Source organism: Candoia aspera, chromosome 1, assembly GCF_035149785.1.
Source record: "Candoia aspera isolate rCanAsp1 chromosome 1, rCanAsp1.hap2, whole genome shotgun sequence".
NCBI lineage: Eukaryota > Metazoa > Chordata > Lepidosauria > Squamata > Boidae > Candoia > Candoia aspera.
Genome location: NC_086153.1, coordinates 121,611,209 through 121,635,922, shown reverse-complemented (window position 1 = coordinate 121,635,922; position 24,714 = coordinate 121,611,209). Strand labels below are relative to the sequence as shown.

Genomic DNA, 24,714 nt, shown 5'->3' with positions numbered 1-24,714 from the left:
CTCTGAAAGGGCTCAACAAAGCACCTCAAAATCCTTCTTCTGAGATAAGGCAGAACTAAAGATGAGCACAGAGAGAGAACAAACCAAGATCCCCTTCCCCAAATATTGTAATTTGGGAGTTCCAGGTAAACCATTCCCTGTAATTATTAGACATTCAGGTCTACTCTTCATTCTGGCATTTTTCTTGTAGGGAACAATAAAACTAAGCTCTACCTTGCTAGGGTCCCTCAAAATGTTGAATCACTTCTGAAGCTTTAATGAGGTTCAGATTGTTTTGGTTACTTCTTATCAGACAGCTGCAAAACTTTAATAAAGTGGCCAAGCTCAGGTGATTCTGTGCATATCAGTGTTTTGGTAGGAGCATTTTTATGTTCTGCCAACTTTAGGAACTTACAGATGTAGCTCAATATTTCTTGTTTCCAGAGGGATTTTCCCTCTGATACCTTGTTTTGCTTTTTTTCTTTTCGAAGTATGCTCTGCTCTCTGTTCTTTTCCCCAACTCCTGGTGTCATAGTCTTCCTAGTTCTCAATTGCCCAATTCCCTTTTTTGTTTGCATTTTTCTTGGCTGATGCTGGATCCTCCAAAATTCATATGTACAGTTCAGCAATCTGGAGTAGTTACATCTGTGTGGGAACTCTCCTGTGCCCCCATGAGGCACATTATTGCATTTTTTCTGTACTACTTAATGCTGTTGTGTTAATGGTTGCTGCTAGTAGCAAAAAAACATTAACTAACCACTTCTGTTTCGTAGGTTACAGTTACCCTTGACACAAGTGATACCTTTGAAATTCTTATTTTCTCTAATGATATAAATGCCATTGGAAACCAACAATCTGTTTGGACACCAAGTGAAGATGGGAAGACAGTCTTCTTCCCAGTTAAGCCAAAGCAGATTGGAGAGATTCCCATCAGAGTGACAGCAACATCATCCATTGCTTCAGATGCTCTTCTCCAGAGACTATTAGTGAAGGTATTTTAAAGCAGCCATATTTCAAGAACCTTGATTTGGGACAGATGAGAAGCTTTACCCAAATCCTATTTTGAACATTGTTTAAAGCACTTGTGGATCATTTAAAAAGAAGCCAGAAAATCTTGCCATATTGTACTGAAGAAGATGAGGTTGGGGTTTCAGTACCCTGTTGACTGCCTTAGGGGTGCCAGGACATTGTGTGAAATAAGGCCTAATAAACCAGCTTCATAGTTTTTAGATACATTTCCTTTAGAGTTTATTAAGTAAGGCAGGGATTCTGGTTTGCCAAGTGAGGTGATGGCAGGCACATTGACATCTACATTGCCAGTTCCTGGTACAGAACATGGAGTGGCAGGACAAAGCCACGTTTATATATCATAATAAGATTCAGTTCTGATGAAATTTTTCAAGCTTATGAAACGAGCCTATGAAAAAATGCATACTTTTGCAATATTTTTCATTTGCTTTGTAAAATGGAAAAACCTTGAAGGTAGTCCTCAGTGTTCCTTTACAATTCAAGTTGTTGAATTGTAACTTTTAATAGACAGAATGAAAAAGGATTAAAGAAATGAGAATATTATATCAACTTTAATTGTGTGCTGGCCTTCTGTGTTCGGAATATATTCCCTCTCCTGCACACAGTCAAAGACAAAGCTGTTACCTTCACAAAAATTGTGTATCACATAAATGTTGTGCTGGCTACCAGCTTGGCTGGCTTCAAAAAAGGGCTGGACCAATTCATAGAAGTCATGGGGATCAGTGGCCTGTTGGCAGTGTGACTGTCTCTGATGGCCGTCTGCTGGGAGACTAGTGGGCTTCCTTCTTCAGTTGGTTGGCCTTTGTGAGAAGAGGCTGCTGGGCTAGATGGATCAAAGTTCTGAGCCAGCAGGGCATTGCGTAAGGGGTGCACCCCCTGAATGGTGGAGCAGAGGCATCCACACCTATTGTCTTAATAGTTATTGTTTATGTGTGTAATACTTGTTTATTTTTAATAGGCTGAAGGATTAGAACAATGTTACTCAGAGACAGTTCTTTTGGACTTAACCAAAAGAACTAATCTTACAGAAACTTTGAATTTCAATTTCCCCTCTGATGTAGTTCCTGGCAGTGAAAGAGTGCAAGTCACAGTTACTGGTAAGCATCACTGCATTTCCTCAGAGCTCATTTGAGGGAAGTAAAAAGTAAAAATAGGATTGTTTTAGCTGTATCTAATTGTTGGATGAATCATCACGCAAGTTATTAATTGTTGGTGTTACTTTATAATCACCGTTGTCTGGATGGAAAAACGATGATTCCTGAGATACTTTTATATATCAACTTATGTAACAGTTTTGTTTCGCTATCTTTCATTTTTGCTTACATTAGCATAGTTCTCTTGCTAACTTAACATGTCATTCTGTATCTGCTGAATATATGAAATATGTTTTTTGTTGATATTATCAAATTTGTTCGCATATTTTTTTAAAAAACAGATTTATTACTAAAACTTCTAGTGATTTCTTGTCTAGGTGACTAATCTAGTCCCTACCTTCTAAGCTTCAGTGCTGCTCTAATCTTGCTGCCCATTACCTGAAGACTGATAAAGTGTGTGGTTGAATGGTAGTACCATAACAGGGGTTCCTATATTACACTTCCCTTCCCAATTGACATGTGAATTTCAACTCCCACAATTAGTAATGGCCGCACAGGCTGGGTATTCTGAAAACTGAAGTCTACCCATTAGGAGACTAGTTAGATTGGGGATGCCTGTATTTAAAGTACCATTTTTATGGTGACGCTTGCATTGATTTTGAGTTTAAAAGCAAGTTAGCAAACTGGTTCAGAGAAGTGGCTAAAAAGTTTATTATAGAACATTTTAATTTTTTTTCTTTAGTCTTTGTTTACATGTTTACTTGTTGGTGTTGCCTCTTCCGTCATTGACTTGCAAATTTTATCTTTCAGGGGACAAACTTAGTTCCTCTATCAGTGGATTGGAGTCACTGGTCAAGATGCCTTATGGATGCGGGGAGCAAAACATGATTAACTTTGCACCTAATATTTATATTCTGGATTATCTGAGTAAAACAGGCAACCTGCAAACCAACTTCAAATCAAAAGTTGTGTCATATATGAGGGAAGGTAGGGATATCTTTGCGTGATGAACACACAATTCAATGTGCATTTCTTTGAAAGCATTTATACCAACTGTTCATTTGTGAAGGAGGCTTTATATGACAGAAGCTGTGACACTATATTGTAGCATAAAGATTAGAGACTTTAAAAAGTTACTCACCTTAGGAAGCTGGACTAGTGTACAGTTCCATATTATTGTGCCATTTCAGTACTGTTATGTTCAAATTACTTTCAGACTTGTCCCTGCACTACATAGTTGCCTTTTGAATGCAACTGGCCCATTTTAAGTTTTAATTTAAATTTGGTAGTGTCACATTGTATCTAAATTTGAACTTACATCCCAGATCAATCTCCCACAAAGATGGAACAAAAGCTACCAACTACAGGAACAGTTTTATTTGCTTTGTTTAACTCCATGGGTTATATTTGGCCTGGCTTCTGAACTTTGGCTACCCTGAAGTTGCACAGTTAGTTTCAAAAATAATGAACATCTGTTTTTAAGAACTTCTTTGAAGTCTTCAAGCAGTCTGTCACTCCCTGTAGATTGATTTATATTCCCATGATTTTTTAAAGCTCTCTAAACATTAGTTTTATTAAAGCTATTTTAAATGAGTCATAATGTTATGCTAAATTGATCTTCAGTAATTATTGTTTCGCTTAAATACTGCTTGTTTTGGGGATTTAAACCAATGTTCTTTGAATCCTTTTCTAGACAAAACAAGAACTGTCTTTAACTTTAAAAACAGAAGTATTCATCTTTGCATTGTTGGGTAGTAGTAATGGTTGTTATTATTGGTAATAGTATTTAATTGTTTTATGTTCCCCATTTTAAGCCTGATGCTTAATTGTGAATTATGTGAATATGATAGTAGCCAACCAATATAATTCCAACTTTATATCATATATCTGTATTTGTGAGGTTTTGCTTGGTAATTATTTAAGCTTTGCTATTCTCAGCTTTGTATTGTAGAACTCTTTATAAAAGCCTCTATTTTTTAGACTTGAAAAGTTGAGAAATATTTTACTCTAAAGTACAATCTTAGAAGTAAGCTCCAATTATGTTCAGTAGTACTCTCTGTCTAGATGGTGTGCTTAGTATTGCAGACTCAGAGTCAGCTGACTAATATTTCTTTCATAGTTAAGTGTCATTATGTTTGTTAAATCTATATTTTTAAAGCACCAAAATATGAATGTAACCAACATAGGTATTATGTGAATGAAATCAGGAGATGGCAATTGGCAAAAGTTCCTTGCTAGGTGTATGTATAAAGGCAAACCCAAATTTGCCTCTTTCTAATTTGAGACAGAGACAATAATGAGAGCCAGTTTGGTGTAGTAGTTAAGGCATTAGGCTAGAAACTGGGAGACTGAGTTCTAGTCCCGCTTTAGGCATGAAGGCACCCCAGCTGGGTCACCTTGGACCAGTCACTCTCTCTCAGCTCTGGGAAGAAGGCAATGGCAAACCACTTCCAAAAACCTTGCCAAGAAAATTGCAGGGACTAGTCCAGTCAGTCGCCAGGAGTCTAAAACTGACTCAAAGGTCCGTGCATGTGTGTACACACACACCCACACACCCACACACACTGTAAAATGTCCCAGACATCTCCCTCTGATATTTTATTCTGAATTCTTAATCTGCCTCCAGTGGATCTGATTGTTTTTCTTCTTTTTGAAGTGTCCTATCATGTAATAGTAAATTGATTTGTGTTCATGGCACACAAATATGATTCACTTAGATTACCCTACGGAAGCCTAGGTGACCTGTAACACATGAAGCAACTCCAAATTTATTATTGAATCACACCACCCTTTGATTTTAACAGTCTGGATGTTTGGGGAATTATTCAATCCTTTCCATATGTGTGTTTTTTTTACTACTATTTTTACATAGTCTATATTTTGAGGAATATTGCCAGTCCATTTGCTCTATGAGTTAATTATTTTTTTTCCTTAGACTATGAACACAAGATATTTTTAACTGTAAATATTTCAGATTTTATATAGTAAAAGAGCAAGAAAAATTGAGTGCACTGAAAATGTGTTGTGGGTGTATTCCTTTGTCCAGCTTGCTTTTCACGTTACCATGTTTTTGCATACAACATGATATCAATGTAACTTTGATGTGATGCATGAATAGTCCTAGCTTTCTAGCCCAACATTTGAAGAGGCTCTGTTTTTAGCCACTCTTGTTTCTCTCCTCCTCCCTCTGTTTATTACAGATACCAAATGCATTTTTCATTTGGGCAGTTCTCCTCTCTTAACTATATCCCGCTTTTCCTCTGTTCTGGTTATCATTTTCATTTTCAAGATCAGAGCTAACTCAAATATATATGGGATATTGTTTACAAGGATCTCACTTAAGTAGGCAGTTTACAGGAGATACAGATATATAAGGTTGTACTTGCAGGAGATTTGGGGGTAAACCTTATACATTGCCTGTTATAAGATAGAAACAATTGTTTTGCTAAGATAAAGGACTTTGCCCTAGAAGATGCAACTGGTTAATTGAAAAGTCCCTCCACAAGCTCACCAGTTTTTTTACAAACTTGGCTTTGTGTTTCATCATGGGCCTATTCATTCTCCTATTACTTCTGGGATATTCAACCCATGGGCTGCATGCAACCTTATTTGCAGCCCTACAAATCCTGAAATGGTGCCCCTGATATTCCATGGCAAAATGACCACTTTTGGGTAGCATTACTTCATATTATTTTTCAGGTTTTGGTGTGGAGTTAATAGGGGAAATAGTAGGTTTTTGCCTCCCAAAACTTCTCTGTTCCCATTCCCACCCTTAATCCATTAAATGCCCTTTCCAGTGATACTACATTGTCATTGGATAACTTTCTTTTATCCTTCAGAAGGTTGGCAAGCTGAATTTCAGCCTCCAACCCCTCAGAAGCTGCCTATCTGTTTATTATGTTATTTACACTTGATAATGGTAACCTGTAAACATTGCTTGAATAAATTCAGTCCTTGTGTCATAAGTAATGATGGCGAGCAGGAAGGGGCTCCCATCCAGGGTGGAAAACGCATGCATAGTACTGAGGAATTAAGCAGCCATTCAAAGAGACACAGATCAGGCCCGCCTTAGCTTTTGGGGTTTATATGTCTGGGTTTTTCCCATGCTTATTCAGTTTGTTAGGATTCTGTTTATGTAGCAGTAATAAACACTAGAGAACTACTCCTCATCTCAGTGTGTGTCTCACTGTTAGGACACCTTGTGGATCTTGCATTTTAGCAGATTTAGGCTATGAGCTTGCAGTGGGTGATAAGCCTTTCAGAGCCTTCCCTGAAATTGTATCTCCTGCCATTGCAGACTGCTTGGTTTGTTCAATACTGTTCTCATATTTCGTTTGTTCAGGTTATCAAAGAGAGCTTCTCTATAAAAGACCTGATGGCTCTTTCAGTGCTTTTGGAAAGAGTGATCCCTCTGGGAGTACATGGTAAGTATTTATATTGTCACACAATACCCAGTATGTAGTTTTCATAGTTTTTTTTTTATTACAACTCAAATCCACATCATAAAATGGGCCATTTAGGCCACTGAGCCCTACTTCCTCCAAATTAAAGCATCCTTGATAGATGTATGTCTAGGATCTGTATGAACACACCAAGTGAAGGAGAGACCATTACCTTTCTGGATCTTTGATTCCACTGGCAAGCTGCTACGATTTTTTTTTCTAATTTCCTTTTTGTTGTGCAACCAATCAGTAAAGAAAAAAAAATACCACTAGCCTTAAACTTTTATGATTCCTGGATTTTGCAATGTATACTCTTTCTGTGAGCATAAACCTAGGAAAAGTAAAGACCATTGTTAACTAATTTTCTGGACTCCAGGAAGGACAAACTGGAAAAAAGGCAAGTATTAGGTATTAGATATTAGATATGATGTGAGATAATATATAATCAGCCTGAAACTATCCACTGCAAGATAGAGGCCTCTTCTTTGAAAATTATGGACCATATTGTATGTATTTTTGGCAATGGGTTTGTTTATTTTATTTGAAGTATTTGTGCTTAGTCCTTCATACATTTCTTGAGGGGCCTTACTATAGGTTAAAAACAACAAATACAGTAGCTTAACTATATATGCCTCTTTCTTTCAAGAGGCAAAGACTTACAAAGAGTAAGTTTCCCAGAGTCTTTTTGGAGTTGGGTAGGCTCAAAATCCAATAAATTAAATTAAGCCTTTTGCAAGGAAAGCTATAGATAAATGTCAGTTGTTTACAGATACTCTCAGAAATAGCTTAAGACTGTTAAAGGGTCCCAAGCCTTATGGGGCCATTGACCTCACTTGGAATTCTGAAAGTATTCCACAGAACAGGTCCACCACCAAGAAGGCCCATCTACTAGTGACTGCAAAATAACACTTATGGTACACATAGTAGGACCTCTCTGGATGATCTTAACAATTGTGCAGGTTTACAGTGGGGAAGGTCACCTATTTAGGGATTTATACACCAAAAATAAAACACTGAAATTGGTCCAGTAGCTTATTCGTGGCCATTGCAATTGCTTCAACAAAGTGTAATATGTGTATCGCTAGGCAACCAATTAGCAACTTAGTCATTGCATTCTGAGCCAGGAGCAATTTCTGAACAAGTACAAGGGTAGTCCCATATAGAACACATGCAGTTACTAGCATATGGACAACACTGGCTAGACTATCCCTGTTTACAGGAGCATGTAGCTAGTAAACCAGCTGAACCTGGTAATAAGTGCTCCTAGCCACAAAAATCACTTGGATCTCTAGTGACAAAGTTGATTCTAGGAGCACTTCCAAACTATATTTCCAAGTTCTCCCCAAAACCACTGTTCCCACAAGATCTCTTTCCCATCAGGATTCAGTCTCAATTTATGGCTGTCATCCAATCCATCACTGTATCCAGGCATCAATTCAAGACATGCAGAAACCTTGCTTGGTTTGGAAACTGTAGACACATTGAACTGAGTGTTATCAGCATATTGATCACACGTCACCTCAAACATCTGATGATCACCCAGTGACCTTATATGGAAGTTAAAGAGCAAAGGCAGTTAAAGAGCAAGGACAGATGCCAAGTCATAGCTATCCAATATTACTCCCTGAGACTGTGCCTGCCAGGAGTTGAACCACTACAAAACTGTTGCTCCAATCCCCCCTGTACAGGGACAATTCAGAAACCTGCCATTAAATGCCTCTGAAAGATCCCTCAAGATTACAGAGTTGTCTGTCTCCATTTCGTAGGTGGTCATCCATCAGGATGACCAAGGCTGATTAAGTCCCCAAATATGCCTGATCCTACAGAAAAAGGCCAAGATGTTGTTTTCTTCCAAGGACATCTACAGATACATGAGCATTGCCCTCTGCAACATTTTGCTCCAAAGGTATTTGTGATTGTACAGAAGTTTGCATACCTTAATCCAGGGAAGGTTTTTTCAGGAAAGGGTACATTGCTGCCTCTTTTAAAGCTGGCTGGCAGGATCATTCCATCGTGCAACAAAGTGTTCCCTTCTTCCTGGATCCACCTTGTCATTCCTTTCTTGGCTAAGGAACATCAAAGAGAACCAGCTACAATGGAGGAGTAATTGAGTTGTACTGAGCTTTCTTTCTGTCCCCCCCTCTCAATCCCTCCTTCCCTCTTGAAGCTGAGCAGAAAGTTGTTCAAGATGCAAGTGTATGGAAAGGAGAACAGGACTATATATTTTTTATGTTAAAAAAATCTGAAATGTATTTCAAGCCACTCCCTAGTAGTGGCAGCGATTAGGAAAACTGTATATTGATGTATCTTCCTTCACTTTTATATTTATTCACAAATTACTACAATGAGACCAGGGAGCAGTATCCTTATTATCATTTAACCTCATGTAAACTTCATGTAGCCAGAGGATTTTACCTCTGTGATCATATCTGAAGCTAAGTTAGCTGAGGGGGTTTGTTTTCTCCCTTTTATTCTGGTGATCTGTAGGGAGAAGGTGGGATTTAGCATCATCAATTGCTGCTGCTGATTACTAGGTACATGAACTACCTAGGGCCCTGCCCAGTAGCATACGCGGTATGTGTGTAAAACTAGCAAGATGGAGGACAGAGCATGAGTGATGAGCGTGGAGTGTAGACCTGGTGAAGTTAGAAGGCCAGCTTGAGTGCAGTTGCTGAGAAGGCTCTCCCAAGTCCCCATCAAACGTACCACTAATGATAAAGGGACTGTGAGAAGGGCCTCTCCTGAAGATCCTTGCCTGCATATCTCTTAATTTAAATTAACTAGCAACTTCGTGTTTAATAGAATTATATTGGGTGAAAGTGCTTAGCTGTATGCTTTAATGACAGTTTCATTCTAGGTTATCAGCTTTTGTATTAAGTTTCATTCAAGCACAGCCATACATTGATATTGATCCATATATCCTGGAGAGAACAGCTGCTTGGATTCTCAGTCATCAGAAATCCAGTGGAGAATTTGAGGGCCCTGGAAGAGTTCTACATACAGAACTGCAAGAAGGCACTAGCGGCTCTGTTTCGTGTACAGCTTATATTTTGACTGCTCAATTAGAGTATCAATTCAGTAAGGTAATAATGATGGTGATGTTAATATTAATATATCTGAAAAAAAAACTACAGTAAAGCTGTCTATCATATAGGCTAGTACTTTAAATCAGGATAATGTGGAAGAATGCATTTGAAGCTACAATATCCTCAGTCAGGTGACCAATCCTTTTTTCCCAATCTGATTTCTTCCAGATGTGTTGGATTACACATCTGATTAGTTTTATGGGAGTTGGAGTATATAAGTCATCTGGACAGTAGAGGAAGGGTGATCCATATTGATTGCCATAAGCTCACAGATTTAGTTGGGAGTTATTTCCAGTTCTACTTCAAAGTTCCAGGAATTGAACCTGGGACCTCTTGTGCTTAGATATTGTGTCTTGCTCTTCTCAGCTGAGGTTTTATCTCTGCAGAACAGCATTCTGCTTGATTAATGGAGAGATTAATACTTTAATTAATAATTGTGCAGGAAAGGGGAGCTTTGATATTCAAGGAGACTCTTCCTTTACGAAGTGGGCTAGGGCAGGAAAGTCTTTTGCAGCATGAATTGACTCTTGTTTCATAAAGAGTCACACTCCTAGTAGGTAAATATCTTTTCAAGAGGTTTTGCAATGAAGGAGCACTTGGGTGTTGATAGTTATGTCTGTATGGTATAACAACAGCACATTTACATTTCTGAAATAATTTCTCTTTTCCTTTGTATGGAATTAAACAGCTTGGCTTGGCCCAAGATAGAAATAGGTAGAAGCCCTAGTACTGCTATGCGCATTCTAACAGGAACAGTGTTAGTTCAAAGCCTTCCAGCATCATCTCATTCTAAGTCAGTTGTGTGCCTCCTAACAGTTGTTTGAACTATATGAACATGTGAACATTATTACTAAGGCAGTTTTCATTCATGGGATTATAATGTAAAAACACATACAGCTTGCAGTTATCACCATCACCATCATCACCATTACCATCACTATCAATAATGTATATTTCTGTTAGGCCCAAAATTAAAGCAGGCAGCAAATACTATTTTTCTTCCAAACATGGAATTTTGAAAATTACTGGTCTCATTGTGTTGAGATGCGTTCTATATGGTTTGTACAGACTGGCACCACCTTTCCTTGCTAACTGTCTTCTGTCTTTTGAGGTTTCAATAGGCCACTCCTCTCAGGCATATTTAGAGACTTAGACTTAGTACATTCTTGCTCAATTCCAGCTTGCTGTGCTGTTTTATAGCACATCCCACATTTTAGCATTATATGTTTTTATCTTGAATATAAATTTGCAATTCAACAGTTCACCATAAAGACTGCTACTAATTATTCTAGCCTACTGTAAAATATTTCTTAAGATGCTATTTTTCTTTCTCCAGAATGATAAATCTATAAAAAAAAGCACTGGACTTTCTTGAATTTCAATTAAGTGACATATTGGATAATCATACGCTGGCTCTTGTGACTTATGCATTATCGCTTGCTAAGAGTACAACCTTCAGCAAAGGATTGTTACCTTGTCGTGGTGCTGGAGCTTGAGCACCTCAATGCCATGAGCTAAACCGTGAAGGGCCACCCAAGACGGGAAGGTCATGACAGAGAGGTCAGACTAAATGCGATCCCTGGGGAAGGTAATGGCAACCCACCCCAGTATTCTTGCTGTGAAAACTAAATGGATCAGTACAACCAGAGATATGTCAGTATACCATCGGAAGATGAGACCCCCAGGTCGGAAGATGGTCAAAACGCTACTGGGAAGGAACAGAGGATGAGTTCAACTAGCCCCAGACGTGATGACGCAGCTAGCTCAAAGCCGAAAGGACGGCTAGCGGCCGACGGTGCTGGTGGTGAATGGCGAATCCGATGTTCTAAGGATCAACACACCATTGGAACCTGGAATGTAAGATCTATGAGCCAGGGCAAATTGGATGTGGTTATTGGTGAGATGTCAAGATTAAAGATAGACATTTTGGGCATCAGTGAATTGAAATGGACTGGAATGGGCCACTTCACATCAAATGACCACCAGATCTACTACTGTGGACAAGAGGACCACAGAAGAAATGGAGTAGCCTTCATAATTAATAGTAAAGTGGCGAAAGCAGTGCTCGGATACAATCCAAAAAACGACAGAATGATCTCAATTCGAATTCAGGGCAAGCCATCTAACATCACAGTGATCCAAATATACGCCCCAACCACAAATGCTGAAGAAGCTGAAGTAGAGCAATTCTATGAGGATCTGCAGCACCTACTGGACAACACGCCTAAAAGAGATGTTATTTTCATCACGGGAGACTGGAATGCTAAGGTGGGCAGTCAAATGACACCTGGAATTACAGGTAAGCATGGCCTGGGAGAACAAAACGAAGCAGGACATAGGCTGATAGAATTTTGCCAAGACAACTCACTCTGCATAACAAACACTCTCTTCCAACAACCTAAGAGACGGCTTTATACATGGACTTCACCAGATGGACAACACCGAAATCAGATTGACTACATCCTTTGCAGCCAAAGGTGGCGGACATATATACAGTCGGTAAAAACAAGACCTGGAGCTGACTGTAGTTCAGATCACAAACTTCTTCTTGCACAATTTAGGATCAGACTCAAGAGATTAGGGAAGACCCACAGATCAGCTAGATATGAGCTCACTAATATTCCTAAGGAATATGCAGTGGAGGTGAAGAAAAGATTTAAGGGACTGGACATAGTAGATAGGGTCCCGGAAGAACTCTGGACAGAAGTTCGCAACATTGTTCAGGAGGCAGCAACAAAATACATCCCAAAGAAAGAGAAAACCAAGAAGGCAAAGTGGCTGTCTGCTGAGACACTAGAAGTAGCCCAAGAAAGAAGGAAAGCAAAAGGCAACAGTGATAGGGGGAGATATGCCCAATTAAATGCAAAATTCCAGAGGTTAGCCAGAAGAGATAAGGAATTATTTTTAAACAAGCAATGCGTGGAAGTGGAAGAAGACAATAGAATAGGAAGGACAAGAGACCTCTTCCAGAAAATTAGAAACATTGGAGGTAAATTCCAGGCAAAAATGGGTATGTTCAAAAACAAAGATGGCAAGGACCTATCAGAAGAAGAAGAGATCAAGAAAAGGTGGCAAGAATATACGGAAGACCTGTATAGGAAGGATAACAATATCGGGGATAGCTTTGACGGTGTGGTCAGTGAGTTACAGCCAGAGTGAGGTTGAATGGGCCTTAAGAAGCATTGCTAATAAGAAGGCAGCATGAGACGACGGCATCCCAGCTGAACTGTTCAAAATCTTGCAAGATGATGCTGCCAAGGTAATGCAGGCTATATGCCAGCAAATTTGGAAAACACAAGAATGGCCATCAGACTGGAAAAAATCAACTTATATCGCCATACCAAAAAAGGGAAACACTAAAGAATGTTCAAACTATCGAACAGTGGCACTCATTTCACATGCCAGTAAGGTAATGCTCAAGATCCTGCAAGGTAGACTTCAGCAGTTCATGGAGCGAGAATTGCCAGATGTACAAGCTGGGTTTAGAAAAGGCAGAGGAACTAGAGACCAAATTGCCAATATCTGATGGATAATGGAAAAAGCCAGGGAGTTTCAGAAAAACATCTATTTTTGTTTTATTGACTATTCTAAAGCCTTTGACTGTGTGGACCATAACAAATTGTAGCAAGTTCTTAGTGGTATGGGGATACCAAGTCATCTTGTCTGCCTCCTGAAGAATCTGTATAACGACCAAATAGCAACAGTAAGAACAGATCACGGAACAACGGACTGGTTTAAGATTGGGAAAGGAGTACGGCAGGGCTGTATACTCTGACCCTACCTATTCAACTTGTACGCAGAACACATCATGCGACATGGTGGGCTTGAGGAATCCAAGGCTGGAGTTAAAATCTCTGGAAGAAACATTAACAATCTCAGATATGCAGATGATACCACTTTGATGGCTGAAAGCGAAGAGGAACTGAGGAGCCTTATGATGAAGGTGAAAGAAGAAAGTGCAAAAGCTGGCTTGCAGCTAAACCTCAAAAAAACCAGAATTATGGCAACCAGCTTGATTGATAACTGGCAAAAGAGGGAGAAAATGTAGGAGCAGTGAAAGACTTTGTATTTCTAGGTGCGAAGATTACTGCAGATGTGACTGCAGTCAGGAAATCAGAAGACGCTTAATCCTCGGGAGAAGAGCAATGACAAATCTCGATAAAATAGTTAAGAGCAGAGACATCACACTGACAACAAAGGCCCGCATAGTTAAAGCAATGGTGTTCCCCGTAGTAACATATGGCTGCGAGAGCTGGACCATGAGGAAGGCTGTGCGAAGGAAGATCGATGCTTTTGAACTGTGGTGTTGGAGGAAAATCCTGAGAGTGCCTTGGACTGCAAGAAGATCCAACCAGTCCATCCTCCAGGAAATAAAGCCAGACTGCTCACTTGAGGGAATGATATTAAAGGCAAAACTGAAATACTTTGGCCACATAATGAGAAGACAGGACACCCTGGAGAAGATGCTGATGCTAGGGAGAGTGGAGGGCAAAAGGAAGAGGGGCCGACCAAGGGCAAGGTGGATGGATGATATTCTAGAGTTGATGGACTCGTCCCTGGGGGAGCTGGGGGTGTTGACGACCGACAGGAAGCTCTGGCGTGGGCTGGTCCATGAAGTCACGGAGAGTCGGAAGCAACTAAACGAATAAACAACAAGAGTACAAAACAGCAAAGAGAGCTCTCAACAAACTGAATGAGAGATCAGAACGACGAGGTAGTGTAAGATAGTCTTTATGCTTGGGTGAGTAATCTGACATTCCAGTTACACTTGTGGCAAGATATGCCAGTGGAATAAAAGAAAGAAACATGAAATGGGTTGATGTGATCTAGTTAAAAGTGATTTATGATATTAAAGACCTTTTAATCATGTTTAAAATGCTTCGTGTTACAATACAATCGTAGGAAACCTTTCAGTATTGAATTCAGTTCCATAATCTATTTAAATTTTAAAAATGTGCAGATAGCGATTAATAATTGCCTGTGAACTATTGCCTGATTTATGCTCTTGTATTGCTTTAAAGAAAATGTAGATCACATTCATAGAGCCTATCATCTGTAGCAACCCCACAACTAGTTGTTCAATTTTCCACTTCTTAAAATTTAGTAAGATGGAAGTTAATCTGAATTTCTGCACTGAGCAAACAGTTGGATCTGATGGCTTAAATGGCCCCTTCCAACAGTAAGATTTTATACTTGGTGATATCTTTTTGATATACAATATTTATTACAAAATGCAGGTTTTACTAACTTATATTCTGAAAGAAGAGCAAACCTCCAGCCTCACTGCTTTGCCACGTTCTTAAGTAGGGTTTCTGCCAGCCAGTCATGTTCTTACTCAGGTATTTGTTTCCCAGCCTGCTACGTGCAGTTGTCATTGGGCTAGTTTTGGCTTCCTTCCTTAAAGAATGTCCCTTTCTCTTTAGGGACTTCTATAAACCTTTGTGTTTCTCCATAGCAGCTGATACCACTGTGCATGAATTGTACTTTTTTGGCTGCAGAAGGATCAACATCTAGAGAATGAATCTGCAATAGCATATATATTTGTGTTATACTGTGATATAATAGCATATCCACCATATAACCAAGATAGCTGGTGGGAGGGGAAAATTTCTAATCAGCAACATTTCCTTCATTTAGATGCCACTTTGGCAATAGCAAGTGTTAATTTACAAATCTGGCCTAAAAATGTGAAATGTGAATGTGAAAAGCAGGCCTGAAAACACATACAGTGGGAATATTGTTGGCTGTAGGTCTTGTTTGACTATGGGCTGATCTGCTCTTCCTGCTTGCCCCAGCATGAGGATGGACTACCTATTGCTTTGAGAGGACAGGAACAGATGAAATTGTCCTCAGCTGATGTCCCCTGCCTCCTGAGAAGGCCAACCCGACCTGAGTTTTCTAGCTCTGCATCAAAAATTGTGTTTTTTTCTCTCTTGCTGGTACAAGCAGGGCAGTCTGGTCTGCCTGTTGTGCTTCATTCTGACTTATATAAATATCTCTGTTCCAATTGGCTGAAGTGTGCTCAGGAGGGGGCACACCCATGTCCTCACTCTCCCTTCAATGGCCCTTTTGTATTGGGCTGCGGAAACTATGTTTGTTTGAACTGGTAAGTGTTCTGCCAAGTTTCTCCTTCTAGCCCAAGTGATAGGAACCTGTAGTGGTAGTAGTTATAGTAGTAGTTTTTATTATAGTTTTATTGAAAATTTTAAAAACAAGAGTAAAAATTAATGCAAACTAAAATAGAGTAAGAAGGAAAAAAGAAAAAGGAAGAAATAAAAGAGAAAGCTAATGTGCAAAAAAAGAAAAAAGAAAAGATTGAAAAAGATATAAAGAAGTGGCTTCTGATCTTCTTTACAGCAGTTTTAAGTACAGTTGTAGATTTATCTCTATCTCTAAAGTTACATCGTGATTCTCTTCTTTCTATAATCTATTCTGTCATAAAAACCGAAAGTTCATTTTTTGTTTGTTTTACGCAAAAAGTCCATGAGGGGTTTCCAGTCAGCAATACTGTCTTTTCTCTAACCAGACAGGTCAATCTGGCCATCTCAGCAAATTTTATCATCTTCACCAACCGTTCCTCCCTTGTAGTTGTTGTTTTTTTAAAAGTTCAGCAGATGTCTGTGAAATGCTGTTAAATTTCTTCCTTTGGTTTTTAACTGGGAGAAATTGGCAAGAGGTTTGCCAAGTTTCCCCTTCTAGCCCAAATGAAATCATTAAATGCAACTTAAAAGATGGAAGGGAAAACAATTGGTGTTTGCTTTCCTGGCATGGATGGGAAAGGAGCAGGGATATTCACCAGTTGGGAGCCACCTTATACACGGAACTGAACATCTAGTCATCACTGTGGCCAAAGTAGAGGAATTCAGGAAGGGATTTCTTCAGCTAGTTTCATTTCTAGCCAGTTCATGCATGGGAGACAAGCAGCTGAAAGCTGCAGTACAGAAAAGCCATATATGCAGTACAACAAATCCTAGTTCATTAATTTGATAAATGTGAAATTGATTGGGGAGGAATAATTATCTGTCATGTTCTCATTTCAATGTGCTGTTAACATTGTAACGTTTCACATGTCCTCTTCTGTTCCGTGTTCCTTCACCCGGGGTTTTTCCATTCCTTCACCCTCCGTTGTTTTGAGGGCTTGGAATGTATGTTTGGGTTTGCGCTCCTGCTCAAGGTTACTTTCCCAGGCGCGTCTAACGGCTTCTAGCACCTGGGAGGGGGAGCGTCCTGACGAGGGATGGGGCGGAACTTGCTTACAGGCAAGGCTTTTAAGTTTGTATTTGGCGCGCTTTTGCTCATTCTCAGCTTTCTCTGTATTTGCATACTATTCCTTTAATAAATCAGTTATCTTTAAGCCCGAGCTTGTGAGACTGAGTATTTGGGATTAGGCAACCGTTACATAAAGCTGAGAATCATTTCATCCATTTTCCGCTAGCCCCATCCAATCGTTGGATAAGAGGGAACGCTAGCGATGACAGAACCTCAGCTTCGCGCAAGTGAGGGAAGCGAGGAGGAACGGGAGGCGGCCAGAATCCGGCCAGCGCTAACCTCGAGAGCGCAAAGAGCAGCACGTCGGGAGTTGCGAGATATCCAATTAGACGAGCTGCTGATATCCATGCAGGAGAGTCTCAGGAGTGAACATAGAACTGTTATGGAAAGAGCACCGGGGAGGGGGTCTCCACAATTGTCCTGGGAGCCCGAAGTCCCCTTGTCACCGAGGGTGGTGGTAACCAACCAACCTCCGGAAGAGCCGGTCACTCCAGCCCGTATGAGGGCATTAGAGGATAAAATGGATTTAATAGTGACAATCCTTAAGGATCTACCCAGAGAGGCAGAGCCCACCCCGGAGGATTGGGAGGAAGAGCCGGCACAGTACCCCAGGCACAGTACCCTATCAACCCGGGGGAGAAGCAAGACTCGATCAGCCCGTCAAGGGGGGGAGCGAGAGGCAAGACCTCCTAGGGATCGACCACCCATGGGGGCTCGGCGTACGCTGACATTCGCGGCACCGCCACAGCCAGCTGAGCCGGCAAGAACCTTCCCACCATTTGGAGTGAAATTCGATGGGGATCCCACAACGCTCTCCTTCTTTATCACTAATGCCAAGCATTATATAGAAGATTGGGGTCGGAACTTTCGGTCAGAACATGGCAAGATCAATTTCATTGCCAACAAGCTGAGAGGAAGGGCAGCGGATTGGTATGTGCAACTATGCCAGGCTGAGGCAACTGAGTTAGAGGACTTCGATGACTTTTTGTGGGCACTTAAACAGCATTTCGAAGACCCCCTAGCTCAAGAAACAGCTAAAAATGACCTGCGGAAACTCTACCAAGGGTCCCTCTCAGTTGCCAAATATGCGTTGGAATTTAAAGCTTTGGCAGGAAAAGTGGAAGACTGGTCTGAGCCAACAATAATTGAATTGTTCAAACAGGGGCTAGAACCCGAAATCCTTCGATGGGCACTAGGAAGAGATGATCCCAAAACGCTATATGGGTGGATTCAGTTGGCGGGCAGCGCAGAAAATGCCCTACAAACCTATGCCCATACCAAAGAGCTTAGACAAACGCGTCTTGCTAGAGGAGCGCGCACATCTGGACTTGCCAGCCGCCCCAAACCGAAAACCTGGGAAGAGGAGAGGGAGCGACGGTTCTCCAAGGGTCAGTGCCTCAGATGTGGGAAAGAAGGGCATCGAGCCACGTCGTGCCCGAGACGCCGTCCAGAGGAACGACAGACGAAACCTACGGTAAAGTCGCCTGCTCCTGCTCCACCGCGAAAACTGAAAGCAGCCGTCGCGGAACTGGACCCCCCAGAACTACCCTTCGGAGAAGAGGAAGAAGAGTTGCAATTCGAGCAGCCGGCGGGAAAAGCCTACCACCTGCCCTGAAGGGCGCCCTAGGGCAGGTGGAAGAAACCGGGCGTAACCACGATTCGGTGAGTGGAAATTTCCCCACACTGACTGTTAAAGTTAAACTGAGCTCAAAAACCAAAACTGTGGAAGTGTGGGCCATGCTAGATTCGGGTTGCTCCCGTTCCCTTATGCACCCTGATGTCGTAGCGGCTCTGGAACTGCCCACGTTCCCTTTGCCAAGACCTATGATTTTCACCCAATTGGATGGAACTATGGCGGGAGGGAAAGCAGTCAATCATTCCACGGGACTGGTCGCCTTGCAGATGGGCTCCCACCAAGAAAAGCTGCCATTTGTGGTAGCTCCAGTGGGGGGTCCTCTGGTAATCTTGGGGATGCCTTGGTTTGTGCAACAGAACCCTTTTATCAACTGGCTGCATAGAACTGTGACTTTTGCAGATGGATTTTACAAAGTACCCGAAAAGGACCTACTGGAAGACATGGAGGGTGGAGGGGTAGCGTATACTACTGTGCAAACGCTTCAACCTCTTGAGGGACTACCCAATCAGTATCAGGATTTTGCTGAGGTATTTGGGGAAAAGGAAGCGGATCGCTTGCCACCCCACCGAAAAACGGACTGTGCCATTGAGTTTTTACCAAACGTAAAATTGCCTCACCCAAAAATATACCCCATGTCTCCCAAAGAGCTCACTACGCTAAGGGAGTTCATTGACAAAAACCTGGCTAGGGGTTTCATTGAGCCGGCTAATTCCCCGGTAGGAGCCCCTGTCCTATTCAGGCCAAAAAAGGATGGGTCATTAAGGCTTTGTACCGATTTCCGCGGGCTCAATGCGGTCTCAATATTAAATAAATATCCTTTGCCCCTGATCAAAGATATGTTATCACATCTGGCCAGAGGCAAAATTTTCTCAAAACTGGATTTGAGAGAAGCTTATTTTCGTATTCGCATAAGGGAAGGGGATGAGTGGAAAACAGCATTTAACTGTCCTCTTGGGGCTTTCCAATACAAAGTCTTACCATTTGGTTTATCCGGAGCACCTGGGGTTTTTATGCAACTAATCAATGAGGTCTTGCATGACCACCTATTTAAGGGGGTACTGGTATATTTGGATGATGTATTGATTTATACTGAAACCATGTCAGAACATATCCACTTGGTGCGTCAGGTACTGGCTAAATTGAAAAAAGCAGAGTTGTACGCAAAACTGTCAAAATGTGCATTTCATCAGTCACAAATTGACTACCTAGGCTATCGAATTTCAGCTCAGGGCATTGAAATGGACCCTGCAAAAGTAGACGCTATTGTGGCATGGGAGCCTCCCCGTACCAGGAGACAATTACAAAGTTTCCTTGGATTCTCTAATTTTTATCGGGCATTCGCCCAAAATTTTGCTGAAATCGCCCTCCCCCTTACTGAACTGTTAAAAACTAAAGGACAGGGGGATACGCGACGTTCAAAGAACCCAGGCGCGCTCCTTAAATGGACTCCTGCCTGTCAGCAAGCGTTCGAAGCGCTCAAACAAATCTTTACCACAGAACCAATTTTACAGCATCCAAACCCCTCTAAACCCTTCGTTGTACAAGTCGATGCTTCTGATTTCTCCATAGGAGCAATTTTGTTACAATCTGACCAATCTGGCGCCTTAAAACCCTGTGCCTACCTCTCTCGCAAATTCACTGAAACGGAGAGACGATGGCACGTTTGGGAAAAAGAGGCTTTTGCTGTAAAAACGGCTTTAGAAACATGGCGACACCTATTGGAAGGCACTTCAAGCCCTTTTGAAGTCTGGACCGACCATAAAAACCTGGAAGCTCTAAGCACCAGTCGAAAACTCAGTCCCAAACAGCTGCGCTGGGCTGAGTTTTTCAGCCGCTTCGACTTCACCCTTAAATTTATACCAGGCAAGAAAAACTTTTTAGCTGATGCACTCTCCCGCAGACCCCAAGATGCTGGCCCAGGGCCAACGGTCCAAGGCACCGTCTGGACCGACAAACAATTAAGTTTGGCAGCAGTGACTCGCAGCCAGACCCGAGCGCAATCAACGCAACCTCCAGCCGCTCTGCCTTCCAGCCGCTCGCCGCACTTGTCAATTCCCTCCGATTTGCAACAACAGTTGCTTTCCCACCTTAAAACAGATACTTGGTTGCAAACCAATAGACACATTTTAACTTTCACCGACGATCTTGCCTGGCGCAACGATCGCCTTTATGTACCCGATGCTATGCGAAAAACCATACTCCAGCGCTGCCACGATGACAAGCTTGCTGGACATTTTGGCTACGTAAAAACTTTGCACCTTGTTCGCCGGCAATTCTGGTGGCCAACTTTACTCAAAGACCTGAAGGCATATGTGACTGCGTGCCCTGTATGTGCTGCGATAAAGCGCAAACCAGGCAAACCCCAAGGTCTCCTTCAACCCGTTGCCACCCCATCTGTCCCTTGGCAGGACATTTCCATGGACTTTATCGTTGATCTACCCCCTAGTCAACGCAAAACTGTCATTTGGGTGGTCAAAGACTTTTTCTCCAAACAAGCCCACTTTATTCCATGCGCGTCCATCCCCACCGCACAACAGCTGGCACGCCTCTTCCTCACCCACGTGTACCGCCTCCACGGTATCCCCGCCCGTTTGGTGAGTGACAGAGGCACACAATTTACGTCACAATTCTGGCGGGCATTTTTAAAACTTTTGGGTACAAAACAGTCACTTTCCACCGCCTGGCATCCGGAAACGGACGGATCTACAGAGGCGGTTAATTCCACACTGGAACAGTACCTCAGGGCTTTTGTTAACTACCAACAGGACAATTGGGTCGACTTACTCCCATTTGCTGAGGTCGCTTACAACAATGCCGTTCATCAAACCACTGGTCAAGTTCCTTTTAAAACAGTTTTTGGACGTGAGTTTGTTCCTATTCCTGAACTTCCTCATCCTCAACCGCTACCAGCCTCCCTTACTGACTGGGCGGACTCTCTAAAAGACTCATGGTCTAATATTCAACTGGCTCTCCTCCATGCCCAGGCTACCTATAAACGCCATGCCGATGCAAAGCGTTCCCCAGAACCATCCTTTGCTGTCGGGGATAAAGTCTACTTATCCACTAAGTTTATCAAGACCCCACAGCCCTCTAAGAAACTTGGCCCTAAATTTGTCGGACCTTTTCCAATTATTGCTCAACTCAACCCTGTTACGTTTAAACTTGATTTGCCTCACAACCTTAAACGTTTACATCCTGTTTTCCATTGTAGTTTACTCAAACCCTGCCTGTCGTCGGACCGCTGGCATCCACAACCCATTCCACCACCTCCACTCATGATCGACAACCAGCAACACTTCGAGGTGACATCCATCCTCGACTCCCGACGCCAGCGCTCCACTTTACAATACCTCGTCCGCTGGAAACATTTCCCTCATCCTGAATGGGTTGCTGCTCCGGACGTGCTTTCCCCTCGTCTCGTAGCCCAATTCCACTCTGCCTACCCTGACAAGCCTGCTCCATAGTTTTTTTTTGGAGGGGCAATATGTCATGTTCTCATTTCAATGTGCTGTTAACATTGTAACGTTTCACATGTCCTCTTCTGTTCCGTGTTCCTTCACCCGGGGTTTTTCCATTCCTTCACCCTCCGTTGTTTTGAGGGCTTGGAATGTATGTTTGGGTTTGCGCTCCTGCTCAAGGTTACTTTCCCAGGCGCGTCTAACGGCTTCTAGCACCTGGGAGGGGGAGCGTCCTGACGAGGGATGGGGCGGAACTTGCTTACAGGCAAGGCTTTTAAGTTTGTATTTGGCGCGCTTTTGCTCATTCTCAGCTTTCTCTGTATTTGCATACTATTCCTTTAATAAATCAGTTATCTTTAAGCCCGAGCTTGTGAGACTGAGTATTTGGGATTAGGCAACCGTTACATTATCTTTAAATATGAGAAACTATAGGATTAAGAAGTAATTGACTTCAATCTGCTGAAAAAATACTTGCCAGTATATAAACTTTGGAAGACTAAATGCTTCCTACATTACAAAAGCTGTATCTTTTTCTTATGAGGTGAAGGTTTGCGTCTTTTTTCTTTCTTTCCAGGAGAACTAAGGCTCTGGACATCACCATCTTCTGGACTGTCCAGTTCCTGGCAGCCACATTCTGCAGATATCGAAGTTGCAAGTTATGCTCTCTTGTCGCATTTTATTCAACAAAGACTATTAGAGGGGATTCCAGTTATGAAATGGCTAAGCAAGCAAAGAAACCACCTGGGAGGTTATTCTTCTACACAGGTTAGAAATTATCTCAAGAAAACTAATTACCAGGCATTTTTAGAATTAACCATTAAACTTTTATGTGGCTCCAGGAATGTATTATTTTCATTTAAAACTTCCAACCAGGAATCTGCCAAGCACTGTGTGAAGTTTGATTGATGAGATCCTTAGTCAGGGCCTTCTGGATTGCCAGAAATGTGTATATAAATGTTTCTAAGAATGATAAGAAAATATTTTGATTCTCTAGGGGAGCCAGCCAGAACCTTCTACTCTATGTGCAGGCCAAAGATTCAGTTAATTTTCTAAATGGGCCAAATGGTTGCACTTAATGCATCAGTCCCACTTAAAAATAGACAGAAAGTCAAATTTGGGCTGGGAAGACCTAAGTTCATATCTTTACACCAAGGCGATATTATGGGTTCATGCACAGTGCTAAGATAAGCTTTTTGTAAACATGCTTTATTGAACAAGCCATAGTGGCCTGGTTCTGATACAATGATAAGCCACAAGCTCATGCATCATGTTAAGCTAAAAGCAAATCAAATGATGTCTCAGTGCTGTATGTGAAGCAGGCCAGTTTGTCTTACTTTTGTAAGAGTTACTGAGTGAATAAATGTCTTGCAAGATAAAACTATAGTTGCTGTTATAAATGACTACCTATTGACTATGCCCTTTCTAATAGAAAAACACAATACTTAAATGACCATTTGGACTGAATATGTATAGAGGACCATTTTTTTAAAAAATTCCTAATCTAGCCTACTGCTCTAGGGTTTCCAGATGACTTCTCATCCAAGTACTAGCCAGATCTATCCCTGCTTAGCTTTCTGAGATCAGCCAAGCTTCATTAGGTATTGCCTGCTAACTTCGCTGACCTACTTACTTCATCCATATTCATATTAACAAGGATTGTTCTTTCCTGTCTAAGTAGGACACTATAGTAGCACTGCAGGCTTTGAGTACCTTTGCAACGCTTACAGCTGATTCTGTGACAGAAATAGATGTTAACAGTCAATGGATCCACAGAAGATAATCCAACTGTTTTCCAAATTGATCATGAAAACTGTTTTAAAGAAATAAGACTTTCAGGCAATTCATTCAGTTTGGTATGCTTTTCTGACCATACTAAAATCTGCCATTTCTTTCAGTTTCCAGCTACACAGCCTGTTAGAGTTACAATTTCTGCAAATGGCCATGGTTTTGCTATTTTTCAGGTAAGCATATATTGATTTTTGTCACTTTTCTTTCTTTAAGGATTTTGGACTCAATCCAAAAGCTCCATTTGGTTGGATGATATTTGGATTATCTAGGGTGGAGTCAATATTATATTAATAAACCACACAGTAGAGCTAGAATCAAATCAGAGCTTTATTTATGACTTAATTACTTTAGATTTTCTCTCCATATGTTCTTAAGTTGGGTCGTTTTAAAAATGCTCTGCTTACTATCATATTAAGACAGCTATTCTGTTGTAACATAATATCCCTAATGTACCTGTCATGTTGGAAAGTATGGTTTTGATTCTGATTATTGTGAGTGAATGTCTCACCCAAAGGGATTTTGCTTTCTCCTTTCCGGTAAGCTCCTGGTGTTCTCCCAAAGGGTAAGTGTACTAGCTTTAGGATCCTGTTAAATGTTACCTTAAGGCTAGCATTCTGTGTGCTGGGTGGATCTTCTAAATCACCAACAAGACTTTTTGATGTGAATAGTTTTATTCTGAGCTGCAGTATAGCCTGCATAACAGTAAATTCTGCTGACAGACAAGTTGTTAACTTCATTTTGGATATACGGTGGCTTCTAGGAAATCCTGAACATCACTACTATCAGTATTGGAGTGTTGTCCTTTACAAAAGCGCTGCCCAGTCCACAATTCAATAGAGTAATCCTGGGCTCCTTGTAAGTAGTGTGGAATGTGGAAGTGCTATTCTCCATGCGATTCCTTACTTGGAGCAATTTCTTCCTCTCTTTCTTCAG

General features: G+C 41.4%; 1 protein-coding gene across 1 annotated transcript in view; it reads left to right on the top strand.

Moving 5' to 3' along the window:
* The window catches only part of CD109 (CD109 molecule), an 88,928-nt gene that overhangs the window by 50,882 nt on the left and 13,332 nt on the right, over positions 1–24,714 (top strand). Inside the window, 11 exon segments of the mRNA XM_063291051.1 lie at positions 753–971; positions 1,967–2,105; positions 2,913–3,089; positions 6,445–6,526; positions 9,402–9,627; positions 10,986–11,083; positions 14,298–14,344; positions 22,568–22,758; positions 23,672–23,746; positions 23,748–23,829; positions 23,896–23,954. Coding sequence (XP_063147121.1) covers positions 753–971; positions 1,967–2,105; positions 2,913–3,089; positions 6,445–6,526; positions 9,402–9,627; positions 10,986–11,083; positions 14,298–14,344; positions 22,568–22,758; positions 23,672–23,746; positions 23,748–23,829; positions 23,896–23,954 — 1,395 coding nt within the window.